Source organism: Narcine bancroftii, chromosome 5, assembly GCF_036971445.1.
Source record: "Narcine bancroftii isolate sNarBan1 chromosome 5, sNarBan1.hap1, whole genome shotgun sequence".
Classification (NCBI taxonomy): domain Eukaryota; kingdom Metazoa; phylum Chordata; class Chondrichthyes; order Torpediniformes; family Narcinidae; genus Narcine; species Narcine bancroftii.
Window position 1 is genome coordinate 223,636,041 of NC_091473.1, and position 25,557 is coordinate 223,661,597.

Consider the following 25,557-nt stretch of genomic DNA (forward strand, 5'->3'; position numbering starts at 1 on the left):
CCATTTTTTCTTTTGACTGAGGAATTTATTTTCTTGTCAAATATAGGAACAGAAGATGTACCTCCATTGAACAAAACCCTTGTGATCAATAGGGTTGTAGAGATCTACAGTTAGGAAACAGTCACATTGGACCAACGTGTCCAAGCTGGTTCCATTTACCAGTTTGGTCAATATCCCTATCCACCCACCTGTCTAAATGTGAAGATTACATCTTTCCTTCCTTTTACTCTTATGACAGCTCATTCCATGCACCTATCTTCCTTTGAAGGTGGTGCCCCTCAGGTCCCCTTTGAATTTTCCCTCTCACTACATTTATGTCCTTTAGTTCTAGATTCACCTATTCTGGGAAGGAAAGGGCAATAAACTTTCAACCTATTTATGCCCCTTGAAATTTTATGAAAATCTAAGGTATTTCCTTTGTCTCCTGTGATCTTTGGGGGAGGGGGGGGGAGCTTCTGCCTCCTTATAATTCAAGTTTCCATTCCTGGTGATAACATTTTCATCCATCTTTTCTGCACCCTTTTCAGCTTAATGATATGTTCCCAATAGCTGGGTGACCAAAACAGCACACAATGTGGTGTCGTTTATATCTTGTACAGCTATAATATGACATCCCTGCTTGAAGGCATGTGTGCCAAATGTTGCTTTCATTACTTGGTCTCCCTATGTCACCACTTTCATGGAACAATGTACTTGTTCCTCCAAGTCTCTTTGTTCCACAATACTCCCCGGAGCCCTATCATGTACTGTACAAATCTTGCCCTATTTAACCCCACAAAGTGCAATATTAAATTCTCACCTATTCCTTGGCCCAATTTCTCAGTTCATCTATTGCAGTGGTTCCTAACCTTTTTTATGCCCCGCACCCCTAAAAAATTTTAATATGTTCTCGCACCCCTTAAAGTAATAATTTATTTAAGAATAAAGGTAAAGGTGACCAAAACAAATTTGTATAATCAATTTTTAATAACATATAAACAAAAATGAAACATGGAAAAGAAAAAATATTACAACAAATTAAAAGTTGCATAAACCCCACAAAAAAATTAAATTTTCGTCCATACATGAAATTTCTTTTAAAAAAAATTAAAGAACTAATGTTCAAATGTCCATAAGCCAATTAAATTTAATAACTTTTGTTCCTGTTTATTGCTTGAGTTTTTCAAAACGTGGCACTTTGTTCCTGATAGTAATCCGTGCGTCTGCCTGTGCACCCAAGCGATTTCTAGATTCTGTCTTGATTGACAAAAGGGCCCTAAATCCAGACTCATGTTAGTATGTCGTCGCAAAGGGGATGAGCACAGTTAGTGCTTTTTCAGAGTCTTGGAACACATCCATTGCCGAAAACCAATATTGTTCCAAAGTTTGGCTTTCAAACTGCATTTCAAGAACACGATTTGTGCACTGTTCAATAAGATCTTCCTTCAGCTCTTGATCATCTGACATATCCAAATTGAAGAAGTATGGATTTATTTTTTAAAAATTGAAATGCTATCTCGCACCCCCTGGTTGGGAAACCCTGATCTATTGTAATCTTCGATCATCTTCACTGTCACCAATTTTGGAGTCATCCACAAGCTTGCTAACCATGATGACTCTGTTTTCATCCAAATTGTTAATATTGATGACAAGTGACAGTAGACCCAGCCCTGATCCCTGCAGCAGACCTCTCTCTCAAGCTTCCAATCCAGGCCAGCCTACCATATGAGATCTCCAGGGTTTAGGCTTTGCTAGAGTCCATCCAGACAACATCAACTGCTCTGCCCTCCTCCATCTTTGTCATCTGGTTTTTTTTAAAAGTAGTCAAATAAATGTGAGACACCATTTAACTGCAATCCTGTCTGTCCCTTATTCAAATTCAAGTAGATTTATCTCTGAATCCCTTCCAGTAACTTGCCTGCAACTCTCATTAAGCTTACCACCTGTAGTTTCACCATTTGTAGCATTCATGTGTAAATACACTATTAAACTCTTATCACTGAGACTCATTGTATGTTCTTTGCTTATACGTTGTAATAGAAGAATAAAATAATTGAATGGTTTTTTAAATTAAATTTTGATAGAAACTTGTATTTAGAATATCTGAGGGTCAACAAAAGCTTTTGTTTCGTTTACCTTGTTTTCTAAATTCAGAAAAGTTAACTGGTTTGGGCTCTCATTCTTATTTTAAACATAGGCTTTTTAAAGCATAACAAAAAGTAGAAGGAAGGAAATGCCTTTTTAAATGAAAACAATTTCAAGGTCATTGACAAAACTTGGCTTTGTGATGTTTTTGTGTCTGTATGGCCTGAAATAAATGGAGTCGGTGAATTCGGGCATGGCGCTGGAATTTTCTCTGTGCTAATTTTTTGCAGTACTGTTCATGGAATGATTTAATAAAAAGGAATGGGATCTCCGAGTTTGGAACCTCTTGGATGCATAGCAGAATCTTCTTATTCATATTTTACTTTTTACGTTATTATGATATTTTGAGGTTTTTTTGGTTCGGCTGGAGAGGAAGAGATTTGTTCTATTAGTCATCAGCCACTGGTGGGTGATCCACACCCAAATTTTGATTAGGGATTACTACCTTTTGGTAATTTTTTTGGGGGGTGGGGGGGTTTTGTTAATTATTTTTTTTTTATTTTCATTTTATCTAGCTTTTATTTTGTGATTTTTTTTTTTCTCCTATTGGAGGGCCTATATACGATGATTTGAGTTTTTATATAAAGATATTATTGGTCTTTAGTAATATCAGTAGATCTGTTAATGTTGAGGTTTGCTACTTTTAACGTTCGAGGTTTATACAGTTCGATTAAGCGTAATGATGAGGGACAGCTATGGTATTGATAAGAACTCTTTGTTGCTTTATTCTTAAATTTGATTTTTGGTAAAATGTGTGTTTGGTAACGATATGATTTTGCCTGAAATGACTAAATTTGAGACTTTTCTTATGAAGGTACCAGAGAAGGGTTATATTTCATTTATGTATTAAATGTTATAGGATGGTATGGATAAAAAGGGTTGCGATAAATCCAAATCTGTATAAGACTAAAATACTTTCAGATCTGATAGTATCTTTATTGGGCAGTTTGCAACCTCTGAAAGGTTTGGGATTAGATAAATCTCAATTTGCTTTTGTATATTTAGCATTATTTGTACAGAAAAAATGTATTGTTAGTATGTGGAAAGATACAAATATGATTGATATTAACAGATGGCATAATGAGAGGATACACTTTCTTTCTTTGGCTTGGCTTCGCGGACGAAGATTTATGGAGGGGTATGTCCACATCTGCAGGCTCGTTGATGACTGACAAGTCCGATGCTGGTACAGGCAGACACGGTTGCAAGGCAAAATTGGTTGGTTGGGGTTGGATGTTGGGTATTTCCTCCTTTGTCTTTTGTCAGTGAGGTGGGCTCTGCGGTCTTCTTCAAAGGAGATTACTGCCCGCCGCACTGTGAGGCGCCAAGATGCACCGTTGGAGGCGATATCAGCCCACTGACGGTGGTCAATGTGGCAGCCATCAAGAGATTTCTTTAAGCAGTCCTTGTACCTCTTTGGTGCACCTCTGTCTCGGTGGCCAGTGGAGAGCTCGCCATAGAACACGATCTTGGGAAGGCGATGGTCCTCCATTCTGGAGACATGACCCACCCAGCGCAGTTGGGTCTTCAGCAGCATGGATTCAATGCTTGCGGACTCTGCCAGCTCGAGTACTTCGATGTTGGTGATGAAGTCATTCCAATTAATGTTGAGGATGGAGCGGAGACAGCGCTGTTGGAAGCGTTCTAGGAGCCGTAGGTGATGCCGGTTTGAGGACCCATGATTCGGAGCCGAACAGGAGCGTGGATATGACAACGGCTCTGTACCCGCTGATCTTTGTGTGTTTCTTCAGGTGGTTGTTTTTCCAGTCTCTTTTGTGTAGTCTTCCAAAGGCGCTATTTGCCTTGGCAAGTCTGTTGTCTATCTCTTTGTCGATCCTTGCATCAGATGAAATGGTGCAGCTGAGGTAGGTAAACTGGTTGACTGTTTTGAGTTCTGTGTGCCCGATGGAGATGTGGGGGGGCTGGTGGCCATGGTGGGGAGCTGGCTGATGGAGGACCTCCGTTTTCTTCAGGCTGACTTCCAGGCCAAACATTTTGGCAGTTTCCGCAAAACAGGACATCATGCACTGGAGAGCTGGCTCTGAATGGGCAACCAAAGCGGCATCGTCTGCAAAGAGTAGTTCACGGACAAGTTGCTCTTGTGTCTTGGTGTGAGCTTGCAAGTGCCTCACATTGAAGAGACTGCCATCCTCAGCAACAAGATCTCCATCCTCAATCGATGGTCAGAACATTTCCAATCCCTTTTCAGTGCCAACCGCTCAGTCCAAGAATCCGCCCTGCTCCAGCTCCCTCAACAGCCTTTGAGGCTAGAGCGGGAAGAGGTCCTTACCTGGGAAGAGACATATAAGGCAATTGAACAACTGAAAAGTGGCAAAGCAGCAGGTATGGATGGAATGCCCCCCCCCCCCCCCCCCAGAGGTCTGGAAGGCTGGCGGCAAAGCTCTGCATACCAAACTGCATGAGTTTTTCATGCTCTGCTGGGACCAAGGAAAGCTGCCTCAGGACCTTCGTGATGCCATCATCATCACCCTGTACAAAAACAAAGGCGAGAAATCAGACTGCTCAAACTACAGGGGAATCACACTGCTCTCCATTGCAGGCAAAATCTTCGCTAGTATTCTCCTTAATAGACTAATACCTAGTGTCGCCGAAAATGTCCTCCCAGAATCTCAGTGTTGCTTTCGCGCAAACAGAGGAACTACTGACGTGGTCTTTGCCCTCAGACAGCTCCAAGAAAAGTGCAGAGAACAAAACAAAGGACTCTACATCACCTTTGTTGACCTCACCAAAGCCTTCGACACCGTGAGCAGGAAAGGGCTCTGGCAAATACTAGAGCGCCTCGGATGCCCCCCAAGTTCCTCAACATGGTTATCCAACTGCATGAAAACCAACAAGGTCGGGTCAGATACAGCAATGAGCTCTCCGAACCCTTCTCCATTGACAACGGCGTGAAGCAAGGCTGCGTTCTCGCACCAACCCTCTTTACTATCTCTTCAGCATGATGCTGAAACAAGCCATGAAAGACCTCAACATCCTGTATACACTGTTTAATAATGGAAAAAATTACGTGTTTCATGTGATAACTATAGCTTTTTTATTAGTAAGTGGTTATATTCAGAATATTTGCATTTCGATTTATGTTGATTAGATTTTAATATGGTTTCATTTTTCCTTTTTTTTTCTTTATGACTTCTTAGGAGAGCTGGCTGAAGGAGGGGGTTTTTTTTCTATAATATATAACATTCATGTTTTTGGTTTATTGTTGTATATGTTATTTATTATCTGTATTTTGAATGAATAAATAAAGTTTAAAAAAAATAAATAAAAAGGAGGTAGGAGCCCAAAATCTGTTTTGCACAGAACCATCACATAGAAGTTTTGCTGATTGGAGAATTTTTTTTTTTATTGGGTCACAAAAAACTGAAGCAATTGAGTGAACCTGAGATTCTGTGTTCATGTTTATTTTGGGACTTGGAACCCTTCGTTCTGATTCTTCATTTAGTAAAAGGAATTGGTGTGTCGGGATACACATTTCAAATACATAATCTAAATCTGGCTTGATTTCTAAAGTTTGCTCAGATTTTAATGGTAGGAAAAAAATTGAGATTGATTTGTATAAGTCTGCAGGAATAGAAGTTTTGGATTCCTATTTAATGTGAAAGACCTACTGCTTGTTTCAAGCTTTTATCTTGTTGATAGGAATTTATTTTATCTGGCAAGCTCTTTTAAGATATTTTTAGGGTGACCAATGTTAACCTAGATTAGGATTAATTGCAGAAAGAACAAATGCAATGTCCCTGAAAGTATTTTGTAGGAAGATTACAGAACCCTTGAATGTGTCATTTGACCTTTTTGTTGGTGATCCATGTTTTCAGAAGTATTGAGAAATTTGGCTGCAACTGATTCTTATTTTCGATTGCTAGTTTGTTTTGCTACCAGCTATCTACGATTACAATGACTGTCTTGATAATATAATGATTTATTTTCTGTTTGCAGTAAATGGCCCCAGCGATGAAGTGTACCCAACAGTCTATACTGGTAAAGTGTTGAGGCCATTGCGCAGTGTCGATCCACAGCAGGCAGAATATCAAGGACTTGTTGAGATTACAGAGGAAGGTGAATTTGTAATATGCTATGCATGATCTCTTTATGACTTTACTGGCACTTTCATTGAGTTTTCATTTTATAATAGCATTTTGATTGTGGACAGAAGAGGGTAGAAATCCAGGAATAGTGATGAACAGGAATGGAGGGAGGAAAAGGAACTCCAACTGCTAACTCTGGTCAATAACTACTTTGAAAAGCTTCATTCATTTTTTTATCTACTAGTCAATTATCCATCCTCCATTCAGTGTAAAGTTGCTTCTTTAAAGTTCCTGCATTAGTTTTCAGCTATCTCTCCAACTTTAAGTTGGATTATCTTTTGGATCCCAGTTTTTTCATAATTTTCATTTGCATTTGTATTTCCATTTTCACTGTACTATATGATGTGGCTTAAAATCTGCTAAATTGTGCCTGAACTGTGGATTTATCTTAATTTTTTGCATGAGGGCAATAGTTGATGTTGAAGATTTTTTTTTAAGTGCTGAGGTGTCTGTGTTACAGGAACTGATAAAGGTGAAGTATATCCTTTTGGCATAATCAGTCTGGCAAACAAAACAGATTGCCTTCAGAAGGGCGAAACTATCAAGTTCCAGCTATGCACTGTGGCTCAGACGGGACAGAAATTGGCCTACAATGCCACTCCTTTACGGAAGGGCACTGTGGACTGTGTAAAAGACCAGGTGAGAGTTCATTGGTTTATTTCCCAAATCTGAACTTGGACTTTCAAGAATTTCCTATTTTCCTACTTAAAAATTGGTGTAATTATGTTTATAGAAGTGAGACTCCTTGCCACAGAAAAAAGCTATTGGATTGACTTAAACTTCTACATTTTTGCCTGGATTTGCACATGCCAACAGTAGCTGAGTAGTTCAGAATTTATTGTCATGAACAAGTCACAAAATTTACCAACCACCAAAACTAATATTGACGCAAAATCAGCTAATCCCTTTTACAATAGATAACCTTTCCTTTAGAGAATGGGAGAAAAAAGGGATCAAAAGAATAGAAAATTGCTTTTCAGGAAATAAATTATTATCCTTTGAACAAATGAAGGATAAATATAATACAACTCACGATACAGTGTTGGCATACTACCAACTGAAATCCTACTTGAAGGACAAATTGGGAAGCAGTCTGAGGTTACCAGAGGGAAGTAATTTTGAATATGTGATTACAGACACAATGATAATCAAAAAATTTATAACAAACGTGTATATTAAACTACGAGAAAAGGAGAACGAGGAAACAAATAGTAAAACTAAACAAAAATGGGAACAAGATCTAAACATAAAGATAAAGAATGAAACATGGGAGAAGTTATGCTCAGGAACTATGAGAAATACAATAAATACGAGGTTACGTATGATACAATATAACTGGATACACAGGCTATATATTACACCCCCAAAGTTAAATAAATGGGACCCAACAGATTCTGACAGATGTTTTCGTTGTAAAAAAGAAATGGGAACAACAATTCATGCAATCTGGACATGTGAGAAAGTGAAAACATTTTGGGAAGATCTAAACCAGATATTAAATAAAATCACAAAAAGTAATATACCAAAAAAAACAGAGATCTTCCTCCTAAGTAACATAAAAAACAAAGAATTTGGACTTGATTTGGATGGTGCACAAAAAAGATTTCTTAGGATAGCCTTAGCTGTAGCAAAGAAATGTGTTATGTCAGCCTGGAAATTAGAAGATAACTTGAGAATACAACAATGACATATAGAAATGAATAAATGTATTCCATTAGAAAAAATAACATATAATTTAAGAAATAATATTACAATATTTGAACAAATATGGGAGCCATACATGAAACACAATAGAGAAAACCTACCGGGGACATCTACCACCTAAAGTGACAGAAGGAGAAGGGAATGAAAAGAATTGACTCAGTGGAAATTCTTGTTTGTTTTTATTGAGTGACAACATTGTTTGACGGGTTTCATGTATCTTAGATTCTGAACTAAATGAATGGGAGGGGAGGTAGGGAGGGTGGGATGGGAGGGGGGGGGAGAAAACAACACTATATATTTGAAAAGGAAAATGTATGTATCTTGATCAATGTGGTTTATAGTGTGAAAAATAAAAAAATTTAAAAAATTTAAAAAAACAAGTCACAAAATTTGGTGTTTTGTGACAACATCATATGCAAGCATTCATATAAACCACCTTACAACAATAATTTAAAAAGAATAGTACATAAAAAGTAAGGCAGTGTCTTTAGTTCATTGACTATTCAGGAATCTGATGGTAGCGGGGGGAAAGCTGTCCTTGTGCCACTGAGTGCTTATCTTTAGACTCCCGTACCTTTTTGCCAATGGTAGCAGAGTGAAGAGGTCATTGGCCTGGGTGGTGAGGGTCTTTGAGGATAGAGGATGCCTTTTGAAGACATTACCTCATGTAGATGTCCTCTCTGGAGTGAAGTCTGGTGTCCGTCATGCCACCTCTAGAGTTTTTTTCCTGAGAGTTGGCGCCTCCATACCAGACTGCGATGCAACCACCCAGAATGCTCTCCTCAGTACACCTGTAAAAGTTTTCAAGTCTCTTCAGTAACATGTCGAATCTCCTCACAAAGTATAGCTGCTGGTGAGCCTTCATTGTGATTGCATTGGCGTGGAGGCTTCAGGACAGATCCTTGGAGATGTTGACACCAGGAATTTGAAGTTCTTATCCCTCTCCACTACTGAGCCTTCGATGAGGACTGGGTCGTATTCCCCTGACTTTCTCCTGAAGTCCACAATCATCTCCTTGGTTTTGCTAACATTGAATGCAAGGTTGTTGGTGTGACTCCACTCCTTGAGTTGATCTCCCTGTACGCATCCTCGTTGTCTTTTGTGATTCTGCCAACAACTGTGGTGTCATCGGCAAATTTGCAGATGGCATTGGAATTGTGTCTGCCCACACATTCATGGCTGTACAATAAGTAGAGTAATGGGCTAAGCACACATCCTTGGGGTGTGCCTGTGTTGATATTCAGTGAGGAGGAGACATTTCCAATTCATTCTGACTGGTCTTCTGATGAGGAAGTCAAGGATCCAGTGGTGGGGGGGTGGGGGGGGGGTGTGCAGAAGCCCAGATTTGTAGCTTTTTGACCAGCACTGGGAATAATGGTGTTGAAGGCTGAACTATAGTTGATAAAGAGCAGCCGTATGTATGAGTTGCTGTTTTCGAGCTGAGTGGAGAGCCAGCGATATTGCATCTGCTGTGGAGCGATTGTGACAATAGGCAAATTGTTAGGTAAGTGTTAATTCTGGCGATGACCAGCTCTCAAAGCATTTAATCAAAAGAAGTTAGTGCTACTGGGCGATGGTCATTGAAGCAGCTCACACTGCTCTTGATGCCCTTTTGAAGCAGATGGGAACCTCTGACAGCAGCATTGAGAGGTTGCAATTATCCGTGAGCACTCTGGCTAGTTAATTGGCGTAGATTTTCAGTACCCTGCCAGGTACACCGTCAGGGCCTGATGCCTTGCAAAGGTCCACCTTCTTGAATGTTGTTCTGACATCATCCTCAGAGACCGATATCAGGGTCCTCAGCCTTTCCAGGGATTCTAGTAGGCACTGTTTGGTTCTCCTTCTCAAAAAGGGCGTAGGTGTTCAGCTCTTCTAGTAATGAAGCATCACAGCCATCTATGGTGTTCGCCCTTGCTTTGTAGGCTGTAATGGACTGCGCTCACCGACATAGATGGCATCCCTGTCTCTAGCTTCCTTCAGAATTGCCACTTCAGAGATGGCCTTCCGCAGGTCAGACCTGGACTTTAGATATTTAGATCCCTAAACACCCTTGATCTTGTCCTCATTCAGTTACGAATCCTCTGATTTATCCAAGGCTTTGATTGGGGAGAACCCAGTATTTGTGTGTGGGCACACGCATGTCCACACAGGTCTTGAAGTCGATGACACCCGTTGCATTTTCATTCAAGTTTATAGATGTGTTTGTGAATATGTTGGTGATAATTGGCATTGGCATAAGCACTGGTTTAAGGGAAGCATTAAAATAGAAATGTCCTGCAAATCTTCATATGCAATTTAAAAATTAGCGTTCACTTTTATATTTGGTCTATCGTGTTGAAACAATTGAGTAATATTTGTAATAGTTGCTATGGAACCTTGAGCTAGTATGGAGAAAATTCTTTGTCAACTTGATGTGCATTGTGCTATTGTTTTATTGCCATGATTATGCTAAATAGGTTATTTATAATTTAGTTACTATACAATCTAAACATACTGTAAAGATTATCATATGATCCAAAATGCTGCACCTTTTGAATTACTGAAGTATTTTTAATGTTGGTGTGTACTGGAACCAATTTTGAGATTCATTACTTCTTTCAAGAAGATGTCACAATGTGTTCAGGACAGAAGGGCACAAACTGAGTGTGCATCTCATTAATCTGCATTTTTCTTTTGTACCTTTGTTATTTTTCTGCAAAACTGAATACCCAGCCTAACCATGCAGGATTGGTTTCCAAGGGAATACTTGCATTGCAGTTTTGAAAAGGGTGTTGTGGGAGTGTAAGTTTCACTGACTACACTAATAGATGTTTGTCCTCGTTTCTCCAACTCCCTTTCCAACAAGCACATACAATCACAGGATAGATTTGCTGAATGGAATTTGTATTCCCACTGAGAGTAAGCAACTCTTAACTCCTTTAGATTTTAACTCCCTCTCCAAGAGGGGAAAAAAGTCACTTTTAGTTTTGTTATTACCTTGACAAAATGAGCAAACTAAAATGTGCATTAGTTTGAATTTCTAATTGGAAGGAATTGGCTACATAGAATAGCAAATGCAGGTGACAAACCTTTCAAAAGTTAGTCAATTTATAAATGTAGGAAGTAAAAACAAAAATGCTAGATATGCTGAGCAAGTAAAATAAAAGTACAAGAAGTGCTCAGCAGAATATTTGAGGCAAAACTTTTTTAACACATCTTCATCCCTATTGAGATATTCACCAAGTCTGTCAGATCCACATGCAGAACTGTTCAAGCTGATCCATTGTTTCAGCCTGCTTTTGCCCCACCCATTTGATTTCTTCCTACATTGAATGCATTCTTCTGGTCCGTTTCCTTTGTATTTGCTTCTATGACTTGTTTGTTGTCTGTCAATTTGAGTTTGTAATTTCATGTTTCTGAATAGTTCATCTTCATTTTGATATACCCACCCATATCAGGTGGATATAAGGCCTGCATCCTTGAAGGGGCCTAACTCATTTCCTTCCATCCCACGAATTTGCCTGGCTGAAATTGTCTTCACATCAAACATTCTAGCGTTCATCAAAGACTACATTGGTTCAGCTTTCTCCACCTATACAGAACTCAAATTTCATAATTTCTGCTTGTTTGCATTCTGCTTCTCCCCATTAAGGCTGCCTGATTCTGCATCTCTTGTTTTTGGTTTAAATCTTGGAAGAGCTAGACTATTGGCTAGCCAACTGCTACATGACAATACTTCTTCCCATCCTGCCTTCTGCAAGGACTCTGTTCCATTCTTCCAATTTCTTTCTCTATTGCATTGTCTTTGGCGAGTTCTGTGCGGGTGCGTCTAAATTTTTATTTCTGACCAAGCAGATTGAGCCCTTCACCAAATCTGATCCATTCCTAAGCACTCCCTCTTTTGAGCTTAACAAGCCCTCTCCTCACCTTCCACCAGTCTCTGCTTTTGTTGGATTATCCTTTGCCACTTCAGCTTATTCTGAGATCTTGCCACCAGACAGGTGTTAATCTTCCATTCACTTCCAAGCTTCCTTTTCCCTCTTTCATTCCTACCAGCCACTTCTTGATTTGGCACTTCTCCATGCAGCTGGATGAGGTGTAACACCTATCCTTTCATCATCCAGGACTTTCCTGGCAAAGAAATAGAAAGAAAAAGTAAAAGATGGTAAGTGAAAATGACCAGTTTGATATATACAGTACAACTCCGATTATCCAAACTGGTCAGTACCTGGGCCTAAGTTGAATAAAAGGTTTTATCGTTTTTTTAAAACACCACCTAGTAGCCACAGCAAATCACTTGTAACATTGTTTAAACAATAAAAAACAACAAGGGAAGGCTTTTTAAGCGTTAAAATGTTTAATTCTCACCAAATAAAAGCTGGCTACCGCCGATCACCGACACCTCCCCACGAAGGCCCCGCTGCTGTCCAGGAGGCCGACGTCCCCACTGCTGCTGGGAGACCGCTCTCCTTGATGATGCCGGGACAAGGGATTCTTCCAACCGCTTGCAGCTGGGAGACAGTGGCACACAGTTTGGGAGGAAGAGTTGGAGAGAAAAGTCAATAAGGGAAGGTAAAGAAGAAATGGAAAGAGAGAGGGGAGGAAGTTACCTGAAACGAGGACAATGAGTGTCAAGTGAATATTTTTTTCCACCCACGAGGTCATTTTGGCTCTGAAAATATTGGGATAAATGAGGACTTCTGATTTGAGTATCCTCTTATCCAAAATATTTTTTTAAATTTAGATAAATGAGGATTTCTGAATTCAGTTTTGTCTAATTGGAGTTGTACTAAACAAAGAAAGTGAGTTAATCAAAGTTGGAGAACATAATGTTTTCCAATGACGCCTCGTATTCTGTCTGAGCATCCTCCAAACTGATGGTATTAACATCAACTTTCTGTTGGTCCTCCCTGCCCCTCCATCTTTTTCCATCCCTTCTTTTGCATCTCTCCTAACTATTGTACAGCATCTGGTGTTTAGTGTGGGTGTCTCCCTATTAGAGAAATCAACAGATGATTGTTCTGCACCAGTATTCAGTCTGCAGGAATGTCCAAAAGCTTTCGATTACCTACCACTTTAACTCACTCTCGATACCATCTATTATGATAAGACGAGACCCGATGCAAGTTTGAGGAATGTCACATCTGGCTATCTCCGTCTTCGAGACTCTATTATGTTCGGGAAACACGAAATTCTGCAGACACTGTGATTGTAGTAAAAATAAATGCTGGAGGAACTCGACATCCATTTTTCTCAGCATCCATAGGAGGTAAAGATGTATAACCGACACTTCAGAACTGATTCAAGTTGTTAGTAAAAAGCAGACAGGTGTCTGAATAAAAGGATGAGGAGGGAAGAATGGCAATTATAACCAGCAACCTCCAAACCCGGAACCTTTTCAGTAGTTGACATCTGCTTATCAAAGATAGTTTGGCGTCATGCGACCCACCCCTCGCTCACCTCCCGTTTATCCTGTTGCATTTTGCATCACTAATTAGTGGTATCATTACTTTATAAGTACCCTACCCATCAAGCATGACCTTCAGTCAATTCGCATTGGAATATCCTGTGTCGATCTGCTACTTTATAAACTCCTCCGAATTGCCGTATACTGATGCCCGTCCAGCTTCGTGGCACTTTCACTTGGCCTGGCAGCAGATCAATAGCTGTCGTTGCGACCTATAATTCCCCCTTGCAGCCAAAACTGCTGTGGCAGCACAGGGGAACCGAGAAAGGAGCCGTTCGCCGGGGGTGGAGGGAAGCAAGGCGGGGAGAGATGGGAGCGCGACTCAGGTGGGCAGTGGGGGGAGACACAGCAGCGTGACTCCAGCGGGCAGGCTAAATGGGACAAAAATCAAAAGTAATCCAGAAGATTCTGAACAATGGCATGTGTCTGGTCTCAATGATCCCAGATAAAAGGTTAGGCACCTGTACTTTGTGAGGAGATTCGGTAGGTCACCGAAAATTCTCAAACCACTACAAGTGTACTGTGGAGAGCACTTTGGCTGGTTGCATCACTGTCTGATATGGAGGTGCCAAGACACAGGACAAGAAAAATCTCCAGGGGATTGTTAACTCAGCCTGTGACATCACAGGCACCAGTCTTCATTCCATTGAGGTCATCTACAAGAGGCAGTGCCTTTATTTTTTTAAAAAAAGCAACCTCTATCCTCAAAGATCTCCACCACCCAGGCCATGCTCCATGCTCTCTTCACTCTGCTACCATGGTGGGGGGGGGGGGGGGGGGGGAAGATACAGGAACCTATAGATGAATTATCAGCGACACAAGGACGTCTTCCCCGCCGTCATCAGATTCCTGAATAATCAATGAACCAAAGACACTGCCTTCCTTTTCGTGCATTTTTTTAAAATTTATTGTTGTATGGTGGTTTATCTAAATATTTGTACTGTGATGTTCCCACACAACACTGAATTTTTGTGACTCATTGATGACAATAAATTCTGATTCAAAAAGAGAACAGTCCAACTGTTAATTGGATATGGGATATGAATGTGGATGAAGGGAAAGGTGAGAACTGGGGGAGAGGGGGTTTTGTTTGCGGCTTTGCGGAAGCAGAGCTAGGGGAAAAAGAAAGAGACACAGAACAGAACTAGAGGAAAGGAGGCATGGGAAAAGTTAGGGGGGTTGGGAAGGACTAACAGAAATTGAAGACGTTGATGTTAATGCCAGATGGAATGTGAATTGTAGTTGGAAAATATTCTCCAACTTTGAGTAACTTGTATACATCAAACTGGCCATTTTCACTCATCATTTTTTACTCTTTCTATTATAGTTGGGCCTGTTGGGCATGACATGAAACTCTACTGTTAGCAACTTGCCACAGGCAACCCTAATGAGCTTTACTGCCCTGTTAAGCTATTTAGTTGTCCTCTGAGAGGGGCTCCATTTGTTCTACCCATCCCTCCCTGACCTTCTCTGTAATGAAAACTGATCTTTGTATCTGAAATGTGAATTGTTTCTCTTTCCACGGGTACTTCATTAACTTGGTATTTCCTGGTTTCTCTGATTTTTGTATTTCCAGCCTATGCAGTTTTGACTTCTGCAATCTGAAGAGAAACTTTTAATATTTCGGGCAGATATACTTTCATTTGTAATTTTGTATTACTGCCATTGAATCTGTTATATAATGCAGAAACTCTGCATCATGCCCAAATTGCCAGGTTCTTGATCCATTTGATCTGTAAGTACCCTGTAACCATTATCCGATTCACTCCAATGCCCTAATATACCAACAACTAAATTACTACCTTACTCCTGCAGTCAAGGCTCGAAGACCAGAGTTGTGAAATTCCATTGCTAGAACAACTGCCAGTTTTGCCCATGTGTGTGGGTCTATGGAGGCTTGCAGTTTCTTTATTTAATGTTTTTGAGTTTTATCGTTTTACTAAAAGCTACTCTCCATTTTTTTAAAAATCTGAAGTAATCTCTGCTATGTTTTTGTGCATTTCAAAATCTGGTAATATAGTAAACATGGTGATTTGTGTTTTCCCCAGTTTGGCTTCATTAACTATGAAGTTGGTGATGGTAAAAAGTTGTTCTTCCGTGTGAATGAGGTCTTGGATGGTGTGGAGTTGCAGCCTGGAGATGAAGTAGAGTTTTCTGTCATTTTAAATCAGCGTACAGGAAAATGTAGTGCCTGCAATGTGTTCCGTGTCAGGTAAGCTGGTAAATCCACATAATGACTGATTAAATCACTGTTATCAAATATCTCTAGATGTTCTTGGTAGTGAGTTAAAATAGTTTGTGCTCTTACAATTATAACTTTAATTAAATACGTATGACCCTTTAAAGACTAGATTGCATTTATTTTGTTTGAAACATTTATTTCAGTAATGTGCCAAGATGGACCAAATATAGTTTTAGCTCTCACTGGACATCAAAGATATCCATTGTAATTCACATCTGTTCAGTCCCTGTAAATGAAAATCAGTTTAACTTCAAGGACTCCTTGCTGCTTTCACATGTATGCTCTTGTCACCTCCAGCACCAATTTTCCACATCAATTTGTGCCGTGAGCTGGTTGGACTGAGAATTCTCATCCTTTTATTCAAGGACCTTGCAGCCGAATTGATAGAATTAATCCAATGGTGAATACAGCTAAGCCTTGGAGGGTGAACTAGCAGACTTTGTGAATAGCAGGATTATACCTGCTTCACTTCTATTTGTAGGAACTGTTCCAAAATCTGAACATTGAGGAATGGGGATGTTGGTTGTTTGAAAATGCTTTAACTGCATAAGAATGTTCAAATCATAAAACTTTCATTTTATGCATAAACTTTAAAATAAATTTCCAAATTGTGCTATTTCCATGCTCTTTTTAAAAACGTTTTGCCCTGCAATTGTACATTTATTAAAATAAAACAGCAATCCTAAATGACTCACCATCACATGAAGTTCCAAATCTTCAGAGGGTGTTGCTGTTGATCAACTCAATTGCACTGTCCTTGTGCATGAATGAAAACTAAAATGCCATTTCACGATTTCTTTGCATAACACTCAACGTAAAATTCAGTTTTTGTTTTACCTAAAAGCAAACCAATCTTGCATGTGCAATTTTTGCACTACCACTCAAACTAAAATTGCTAAATTCTAAATGTCAAAGGGGCAATGCAGTTTGTTCACCATTTTCTGGGTGTTCATAACTTTTGAGTGTTGCTAGCTAAGGAGTAGCCTTTCCAAATGAATTCCAAATGTCCATAGTTCCTTTATTTTTGCTGGTTTCATGAGAATCCTCAATATATTTTAAAAATAACTCGTTTATCACATCGCCACAATCTCCAGTTCCTTGGATTCATTTGCCTTTCAGTCCTGTTTAATTTCTGCAACATGTTCAAAGATTTTAATAAATTTCTCTGAACTCTTCGCCCTACATTTGTAGTGAGGTTTTCTGTACTTTCACTGAAGATGGACGTAAAATACAATTTCTCTGCTACTTATTTCCTATACAAATATTGGTGTGTCAACTTTACATGGTCTTTATCTTCATCCCAAACTATGGAAGCAATTGCAATGGGTTTTTGGCTTTTCCTGTATTCTACATCCCTTTTCCTTATCCATGTGTTTCCTTATCAAGGTCCTCCTTTGCTGACATTTTTTTAACTATTCCTGTCCTTTATAGCTTAAAACCGCAATAAATCACTTCTGATTTCATGATTACTTCACTAAAAGCCCCTTAACTGCCATATCATTAATTGACTACGATACTAGATCTAAATGACCGTGTTCTCATTGGTTCCTCTGTATTCATTGAGAAAACTGTCTGATACACCATGAAATACATAAGCCTATTGCTCGTTTGGTTATCTTGATAGGATTTAAAGTTCCCTGTGATTATTAGCACCTACCCCACAAAGTCACCATAATCAACGGAGGGAGGCCGGGGTGGGGGGGAGAGAATATTCAAAGCATTTCAGTCAAATACCATCCGATTAGAAAGTCAAAGTCCAGTAAAACAGTGATTAGATCCCTGAAGAAAGAATGTCCATCAATTCTGGGAACTCCCTTTGATTTTTGCTTCAAATTGTTTTGGTTTGAATTTCAGCAGAAAGTGAAAGAATCTTCCTTTTTGATCTGTAGAATGAGATCATTATCTGAATAAAGAGTTAGCATATTTAGCTTAATGCATTTATTCACCGTAAACACTGCTAATGTTAGAAATGTGATTCTAAACCTTTTACCTTCTAAACTTGTATAATGTCAGTAGAGCAAAGAAAGACTTACCATTGTTGAAGTTCATTGTTCAAGTATATTGTTAGCGTGCATGCATGACATCACATACAAGCCTGAGATTCTTTTTCTGCTGGGCGTAGCAATTTCTATACCAATAACTAAACAAACTATGCAAATGCAGATGTAAATATACAATATTAAATAACAAGTATGACTCTTTAAAGATTTTTTCCCATTTTGTTCAAAAGTAAGGATAGTTGAGGACTCGTAACTATATCTGAACTTGGTTGTAGGAGTCCTGTGGCATCTGTACCTCCATCCTGATGACGGCAAAGAGAACAGAATATGGTCTGGGTGGTGCGAATCCTTGATGATTGATGCTGCTCTCCAACGGCAAAGTTCTGTATATATGTGCTCAATGATGGGGAGAGTTTTTCCTGTGATGAACTAGGCTGAGTCCATTATCTTTTGCCGGATTTTCCGCTCTGAGGTATTGGTGCTCATTTATCAAGCTGATCCCCAGTGATTACTGGGTCTTATACCACTGATTTTCTTTTCCTGAAGTCTGCAATCAGTTACTTTGACTTGTTGAGATTGATCTGCCATTCGGCCATATTTTCGATCTTTCCTGAATGCTGACTTGTCGCCCTCCTTTTATACTGTCCACTGCTGTGGTGTCATCAGCAAACTCCACAATCTCCATCAGTATCGGAGCACCACAGGGCTGTGTTCTTAGCCCCCCCCCTCCTCTCCTCACTTTACACCTACGACTGTGGCTTGGTGTGACAATAGCACTGTCTATAAGTTTGCTGATGATACCATGGTATAAAGGAAGGGGATGAGTCAGCCTACAGGATGGAGATTGAAAACTTGGCTGAATGGTGCAACAATAACAACCTTGCACTCAATGTCACCACAACTTTCAGGCAAGGGAAACCAAAGGTAGACAACCCAGTGATCATTGGGGGATCAGAGGTGGAGAGGGTGAGCAAATTTAAATTCTTGAGTCACTATTTTAGAGGATCTTTCCTAACACACCAATGGCATTGTGAAGAAAGCACGTCAGCACCTCTACTTTCTCAGGAATTTGCAGAGGTTTGGAATGACTTCGGAAACACTGGCAAATTCTACAAAGGTGTGGTGGAAAATGTGCTGACCGGCTGCATCATAGTGTAGTATGGAAACATTCATACCCCTGAGTGTAAAGCCCTCCAAAAGGTAGTGGGCACAATCCAGGACATCACAGGCAAAACCCCACTATTGAAAACATCTACAGGGAATGCTGCCACACCACCCTGCACATGCTCTGTTCTCACTGCTGCCATCAGGAAAGAAGTATAGGTGCCACTAGACTTGCACCACCAGGTTCAGGAACAGCTACTTCTCCTCCATCAGACTCCTCAATGACAAACTCAGAGACTCATTTAAGGACTGTTACTTGTGCACTTTATTGATGTTTCTTTTTGTTCTTGTATCGTAGTCAGTTTATTTACATTCATTATCTGTTCAGTTCTTTATTTGCTTACACGTTTTGTGCTGTGTACAGTTTATTTTTTGTTCTACTAATTGGTAATTCTGCCGCACCTGCAGGAAAAAGGAATCTCAGAATTGTATGTGTCTGAAATCTGATCTGAATCTGAAACTTGTATATAGTGTGAAAGTTTACATAGCTACACATCATTGAGCACATATATACAGAACTTTGCCGTTGGAGAGCAGCATCAATTATCATGGGTATAGAGAGAGTAGAGCAGGGGGCTGAGTATTCATCCCTGTGGTGCCCCAATGCTGATGGAGATTGTGGAGGAGAGATTTTTGCCAATCCAAACTGATTGGGGTCGAGAGGTAAGGAAGTAAAACACGAAAATCTGAAGAATCCATGGTTGAAGTAAAAAAAAAACACAATGCTGGAGAAACTCAGCAGGTCAAGCAATGTCCTTATGTAGCAAAGGTAAAAATACATAACCAACATTTTGGTCTTGAGCCCTTCATCAAGGGATGGAAAAATGTCACGAGGTGCCCAAACTGATGTGGTCAAAGAACTGAAGAGAGATTTGAACCCATGATCAAATGGGGGAGCAACACTTGGATATCAGCAGGACTGATTTGCTGCATCCGGTGCTCCCTTTGTGGCCTTCTCTACATTGGAGAGACTGGGCACAGATTGGGAGATCACTTGGTTGAGCACCTTCGCTCCAACAGCACCAGTGACAGGGACCTCCCAGTAACCAACCATTTCAGTCCTGTGTCACACTCGCATGTCTGTCCATGACCACCTGCAAATCAAAGGTACAGCACCTGATATTCTGTATGGCACTCTCCAGCCAGATGGGATTAACATCTACTTTTCTTGTTTCTGCTAACCTGCTCTCTTCTTTCCCCCTTCCCTTCCCCTTTTCAGTTCTCCTCCCTCCCCTCACCCAGTCATCCCTCTTCCCTTGATTGCTGCTGTTCCCTCCCTCCCTTCTCCACCTATCACCTCCTGCCTTTGCGACCACCCCTCTTTTTTTCCCCCTCCAAAATCCACTCTTGTTCAGACACCTGCCAACATTTTTCCTTGATAAAAGGCTCAAGCCTTTAATCTAATGGTTAAAGGACACTGTTGGATTTGCTGAGTTTCTCCAGCTTTGTTTTTACTAGAGGTGAGGAAATCCAAGATCCAATTGAGGCCCACGTCTTGGAATCTACTGATCCGGTTGACTCCAATCTAAACATTAATGAAGTGTGACAAGTCTGTATGTCGTCTGCCAGTTGCACTTTGTATCTATGACTGCTACCCTTTTATATGACTGTCATTGCAAAATGTGCCTTGCAGTAGCTGATAGAAACCAATATGAAGGGAAGGGATCAAACAGCAGTCGAGGGTTACTTGCATACAAGTTAGGGTAGACCTCGAGTCTTCATCGCCAATTATAGTAAAGAGCCATTAATTTGGCACCCACAAGACTTCATCAGACAGCAAATTTTCTGGTCTATTGAATGTGTCTCTATTAATGCTCCAATACTTTTTGCATTCTTAAGATGTTATGAAATTTTTTTTTTGTGGATCAGATGAGTTTCAAAGGAATGTTGGGGAACAGAACCAGATGTGTCTAAAAGGAGCTTGGGAACCAGGCCCCTGGTGAGTGTAGGTAGTGTGGGAATCAGACCCATTTAGCCAGATGTTGAATCATTGGGATTTCTGGAAAAATTTCTTCAAATTTATCAAATTTCTTCTGTAATAACTTCATGGATAATTCTGTTTTTACCTCTGCAAGTCAAGTTCCCATCTACCCATTGTTGCAAACCTGTCTTTGTTTAGAATATAGTAAAATCCCTATTAGTCTGTAATTCAAGCAACCGGCAAAAATATTGCAAAGTAAATAAGTAAGAAATAGGGAAATTTAAAACTGGTGCCCCTAGTGGTTAGTTTGCCAATCACACAACATTCATTCTCAAGCAACCAGCAATTTCACTCTTATTCCTGATAAAATGGCAAATTCTAAAAAATGGAAGTTTTAGGTATTTCCCTGGTTGGATGTCCCTTTCTGAGTCAGAGATCATGGGTTCAAATCTCTCTTCAGTTCTTTGACCACATCAGTCAGCTTGATGCATGTATCACTATATGGTATTAAATATTAAAAAATGGCTGTATTTACAGTTAAATTGACAATAAAATATTCCATTTGAGCACCAGTACACTTCCTGCCTTTCCACAATGAACATTCATTTAATGCAAGGGTAATTGAAGATTAGTAATAATTCTAATCTAATGGTTCTGCTCTTTTCTGCTAGAGTATACTGCCTTAAACTGTACGTTGTCAGGTATGCAGGCTAATTATGCAAAATTCTCACCACTTGGCGTGTCTCTTTTTCAGTGAAGGTCCCAAACTTGTGGCGGCTCCACGTCCTGACCGTTTAGTACATCGTCTGAAGAGCATCACCCTGGATGATGCAAGTGCTCCAAAATTAGTTGTGCTTCGCCAGCCAAAGGGACCTGATAACACCAAGGTAAATGCCCATGTTATGTTGGGAGTGATTATTCACCTGACATTACGTTAATTAATTGGCAGGTGATACGTTTCCCTGTTTATGTAGATCACCATTATAGAATTCAAACCTATTGGTTCATGAAGACCCATGTGCAAGAGTGAGTTATACTTTAAAATTTGCTCAGGGTTCACACATTTGCCTTATGACCACTGCTCAAGCTGCAATATGGAAATGTTGGAATGGAAGTGCTAGTGCTTTCACTTGGCAACTATAACAGTTGGAAATATTTTCCAACATCCAAGCTGCCAAATCTACAATGCCCATCCACAGATGTTGAAGTGCAGGATGAAGCAAGAGAAGGAAGTTTGTCAAGCATTGATTACTGAGTATTGCAGGAGCCAAGAAAAATTCAAGACTGAAATCCCAAAGAGAATTAAGGGAAGACAGATGCATTAAAACATCCTGATTGATAAAACCAAGGAATTCCCTCAAGATTCTTTTGTAAAAAATGAAATGTGATCACTAAGATTTAATGTCTGAATAGGGACAAAGGGGATAATCGTAGTGTGGAAGCACAAGTTCAAAGATACTGATCAAGTACTTTGCCTTCACAAGAGTGGAGGCGAGACAAGCATTGAAATTGGGGGAAGAAACGGGTGCTTCAAATGTGGGGAGGAAATATAAAGATTCCAGTAGCTTCAAAAGTGGGTAAATAGATCACCTGCCGAATGTAATGCATCTCAGATGATCAAGAAGTATAAAAGGAATGACCTGAGCTCAGGCTACCTTTTTGACAAACCTGCTAACTTGGTGCTTACCATTTCTTATTAAAAGGAGTCAGGCCTGCTTACCTAATATTTGTAATGGGTAAAATTTAATGGAAAAACTGAAGGAGACTATAAATTAAGGAATGTTTAGTTTAATTGGGTAGTCTCTCCACATGGATTTAAGTGAAGATGGTGGTTGATCAGCAATGGAATTTTTGGGAGGAGGTGAAGTGGTGGGGTTTTAGTGCATGCTGGTATGAATTTTAGCAGTGTGTTGACTCGTGTTTCACGTGGCAAAGTGATTGGAGAAATTAAGCTGCTGGGTCTATATTTGGAATTTGTCCTTGGCTGAGTGAAATTTTTAATTTGATTATTGATATTCCTCTAAATTTACTTTTTTGGGGAGGAAAAAGTGTAGTTTACCAAATATTTGGTTTGTTAATTACCTGCGTGACATCCTTGTGTTTTGGTGAAGCCAGTGGGTGTTGGATCATGGAGAAGCTCAAGTATATTTTCCATCGTAAAACTCAGAATGAGGAGCAGCAAAGTATTTCTAAATCAACTCAAGGTGGTTATGACAATGAAAATCTGAACTTGGAGCATGAGTTTTCACGAGTTTGAGGGAAGTTCTTGTCTACTCCTGTCATTTCTTTGACCTACAGCAGGAGTGTTGTACCACATTGCACCAATATCTACTTGTCAGTGAGTTTGAGTGCAAATCAGGAATCAGGCATGAGTGGAGCTAATGGAAGCACAGGTTGTGGTATGTGTGGTGGACTTTTCTATCCTACATGTTTTTCCACCCAGACAAAATCTGAGCAGCTGGGACTCCCAGAATAGAGAAGTGAAACTTAGAATTTTATTTGGTGAGCCTCTCACATCCTCCCTTGGGCTTTCTACTAAAGAATGGGTTCATATTCTACAGAATTTAAACAAGTGTAGCCCATTTGTCTGCTTCTGAATAACCACCACATTCATTGAGGAATTAAGTCACAAATATTGTAGGTTTGTCACCCTGTGCAAATATTCAGATGGGTTGCTGTAGGGATACTTTTTGTTTCCTTGGTTGTGGAGTGTTTCTTAAATTGGCTCAGTGGGCTGGAGAGTAGGATTGCACTGTCTCCTCATAATGGCCTGCAGATGCTTGACATTTCAAACTGAATTATTGTTGATTTGTGACCTTCGGTCTTTTGCCACCTGTGGAGCAACAGATGTTGCAGTCAATGAAGCAGAAATTGAGGGGGAAGAGAATAAGCTGCCTGTCCCTCTGTTATTTGTGAATCAATTGGAGTTGATCATTTGCTGCCTGTCTACCACACTTGGGTTGTTTTTATTCACATTAACTGCTGTTTGCCTTGCAAATGAAAGCTGAGAAATCTTCCTGCTCAGCCCAGAATTAGCAGCTATAGTGTGAAGATTTTGGCTCTTGGGTTATGCTGCACTGGTTTCAGGCCAACTGAAAATTTAATTCTCAAGCCCAGGTTTGTCCTCTGAGTTGTGGTGCATCCAGTTTTTCAGTGGAACCTTTGGGGAAATTAACCATTTTGTTTTTTTTTTCTTGCAGGGATTTACTGTGGAGAGAAAGATTCGTCAAGCTGGAGTAATCGATTGATTTCTTTTTCTTCCCCCCCAGCAAGCACATTACCCAATGCAGTATCTTTGGGGAGGGGAGGGTTTACGCAAGGTTATCTGCCTCCACCACCCTCTGTGTTTCCTACTCCAAAATGGAAATGGAGCACAATTTATCTATTTTCAAGCAAAACTACAGTTCTACCACTTGTCTGTGCTTTTATCAAAAGCTTAAAAAAAAGTACAAAACGAAGCAAAAACAAAAAAAAACTACAAAAAAATGGTAACGCACAGGCACCGGCAACGAATGAGCAGGAAGCCTTAGTTTCACAACCTTATAGGAGCTTGATTTAAAATCAGAAAGCATCTTACATCAATGCTAATTTGAAATTTAAGTTTATTTGCCTTTGTTAGTAATGAGAGAAAATCTGTGAAAAAAGTTACACGACTGAAACACGAGTGCCATGAGTGCTGTCTTTCATTAAACCTTTCAGTACAAGTTTGATGCTGTGGAGCACTGCAGCCTTGGAACACTTTCCCCTATTCCAGAAACTAACAGATTTGTGCCTAAAAACAAATATCACTGTTAATTCCCACAAAGGGCACCCTGTGTAAGGTGGAATAGAAAAGGAAATGGCTGATTTTTTTTTTAAGTATATTAATGCATCAAGGTGGAAATGTTAATTGTTGGTACTGTATATATGCCTTTTGCATAGAAGCAGGGAGACTAGTTGATATCAAGCATTAGTAATCAAAAAAATTGTTCCTATACCAAATAAGATCAGGAATTTAATTGAGGTTGATGTGGGACAGAGGCGTATCCTGGTTCTGTTTTGCCTCTGCTCACAGTTTGGGTTTGTTTAAAGTGGAGAATGCTTTGTTCTTGCAAGAAGGGGAAAAAAAAACATCACCTGGCTTTCTCCTGTGTCTCTGTTAATGGTCATGAAAAAGAAACTAGAATAAAAAGTTTTACCATAAATTTTGAAATCTTGAGTGAACTTTGTCTACCTAGATGACTGTACATTGTCATTCAGTGAACATGTTTCTATTGATCATACTGTTTAAACTTGATTTGGTGCAGGCTATGTCCTTGTACTAATAAAGTATGCATCAGCCAAGAATTTTGCAGTGGAAATCATGGAGAGTCTGGGTAAAATAAGGGTGAGGATGAAAATGTTTGTTTTGGCCAGCACAATGTCGTGAGTTGAGAGACCTATACTTTGTTTTAAAGATCATCAAAGAGTCCTGTAATTGCAGGTCTTCTCACCACTTTACCAGGTGTCTGACTTTCAGATATGGTATATTTGTAGAAGTGGTGAGTAGGTGGGACTCACGGTCATTTAACAGGACAGAAACTAGCCATTGCACAGACTTTGCAACCCTTCCACTGTTTGCATTTTTAAATTTCCTTCACAGGAACCCCAATTAAACAAAACAAGATGCATTGGGAAGTATTGATGCAGCTAATGTAATTTTTAAATTTAAAAAACTGGATAAGAAAAAAAAATCAAGATATTTTCCTCATTAGCTAAATAGACAACTCTAAATAAAATGACTAAAATGTGGTCTGCCCATTTCCTATTGCATTCAGTTGGACTTTTGGGTAGGAAAGGGGATTTTTGAAAACCAGTCTTTACAGGAGAAG

The 25,557-nt window shown here is 39.8% G+C and overlaps 1 protein-coding gene across 5 annotated transcripts in view; it reads left to right on the forward strand.

The window, feature by feature from the left end:
- Positions 1-24,891, forward strand: part of csde1 (cold shock domain containing E1, RNA-binding) — a 112,544-nt gene extending 87,653 nt beyond the window's left edge. For all 5 annotated transcript variants that reach the window (XM_069941446.1, XM_069941450.1, XM_069941448.1 and 2 more), the window contains 5 exons: positions 6,082-6,201; positions 6,691-6,869; positions 15,429-15,592; positions 21,462-21,594; positions 23,908-24,891. In XM_069941446.1, the coding sequence (XP_069797547.1) occupies positions 6,082-6,201; positions 6,691-6,869; positions 15,429-15,592; positions 21,462-21,594; positions 23,908-23,955 (644 nt within the window). In that variant the 3' untranslated portion in view covers positions 23,956-24,891. The remainder of the gene's footprint in view (positions 1-6,081; positions 6,202-6,690; positions 6,870-15,428; positions 15,593-21,461; positions 21,595-23,907) is intronic.
- Positions 24,892-25,557: the final 666 nt, after the last annotated feature.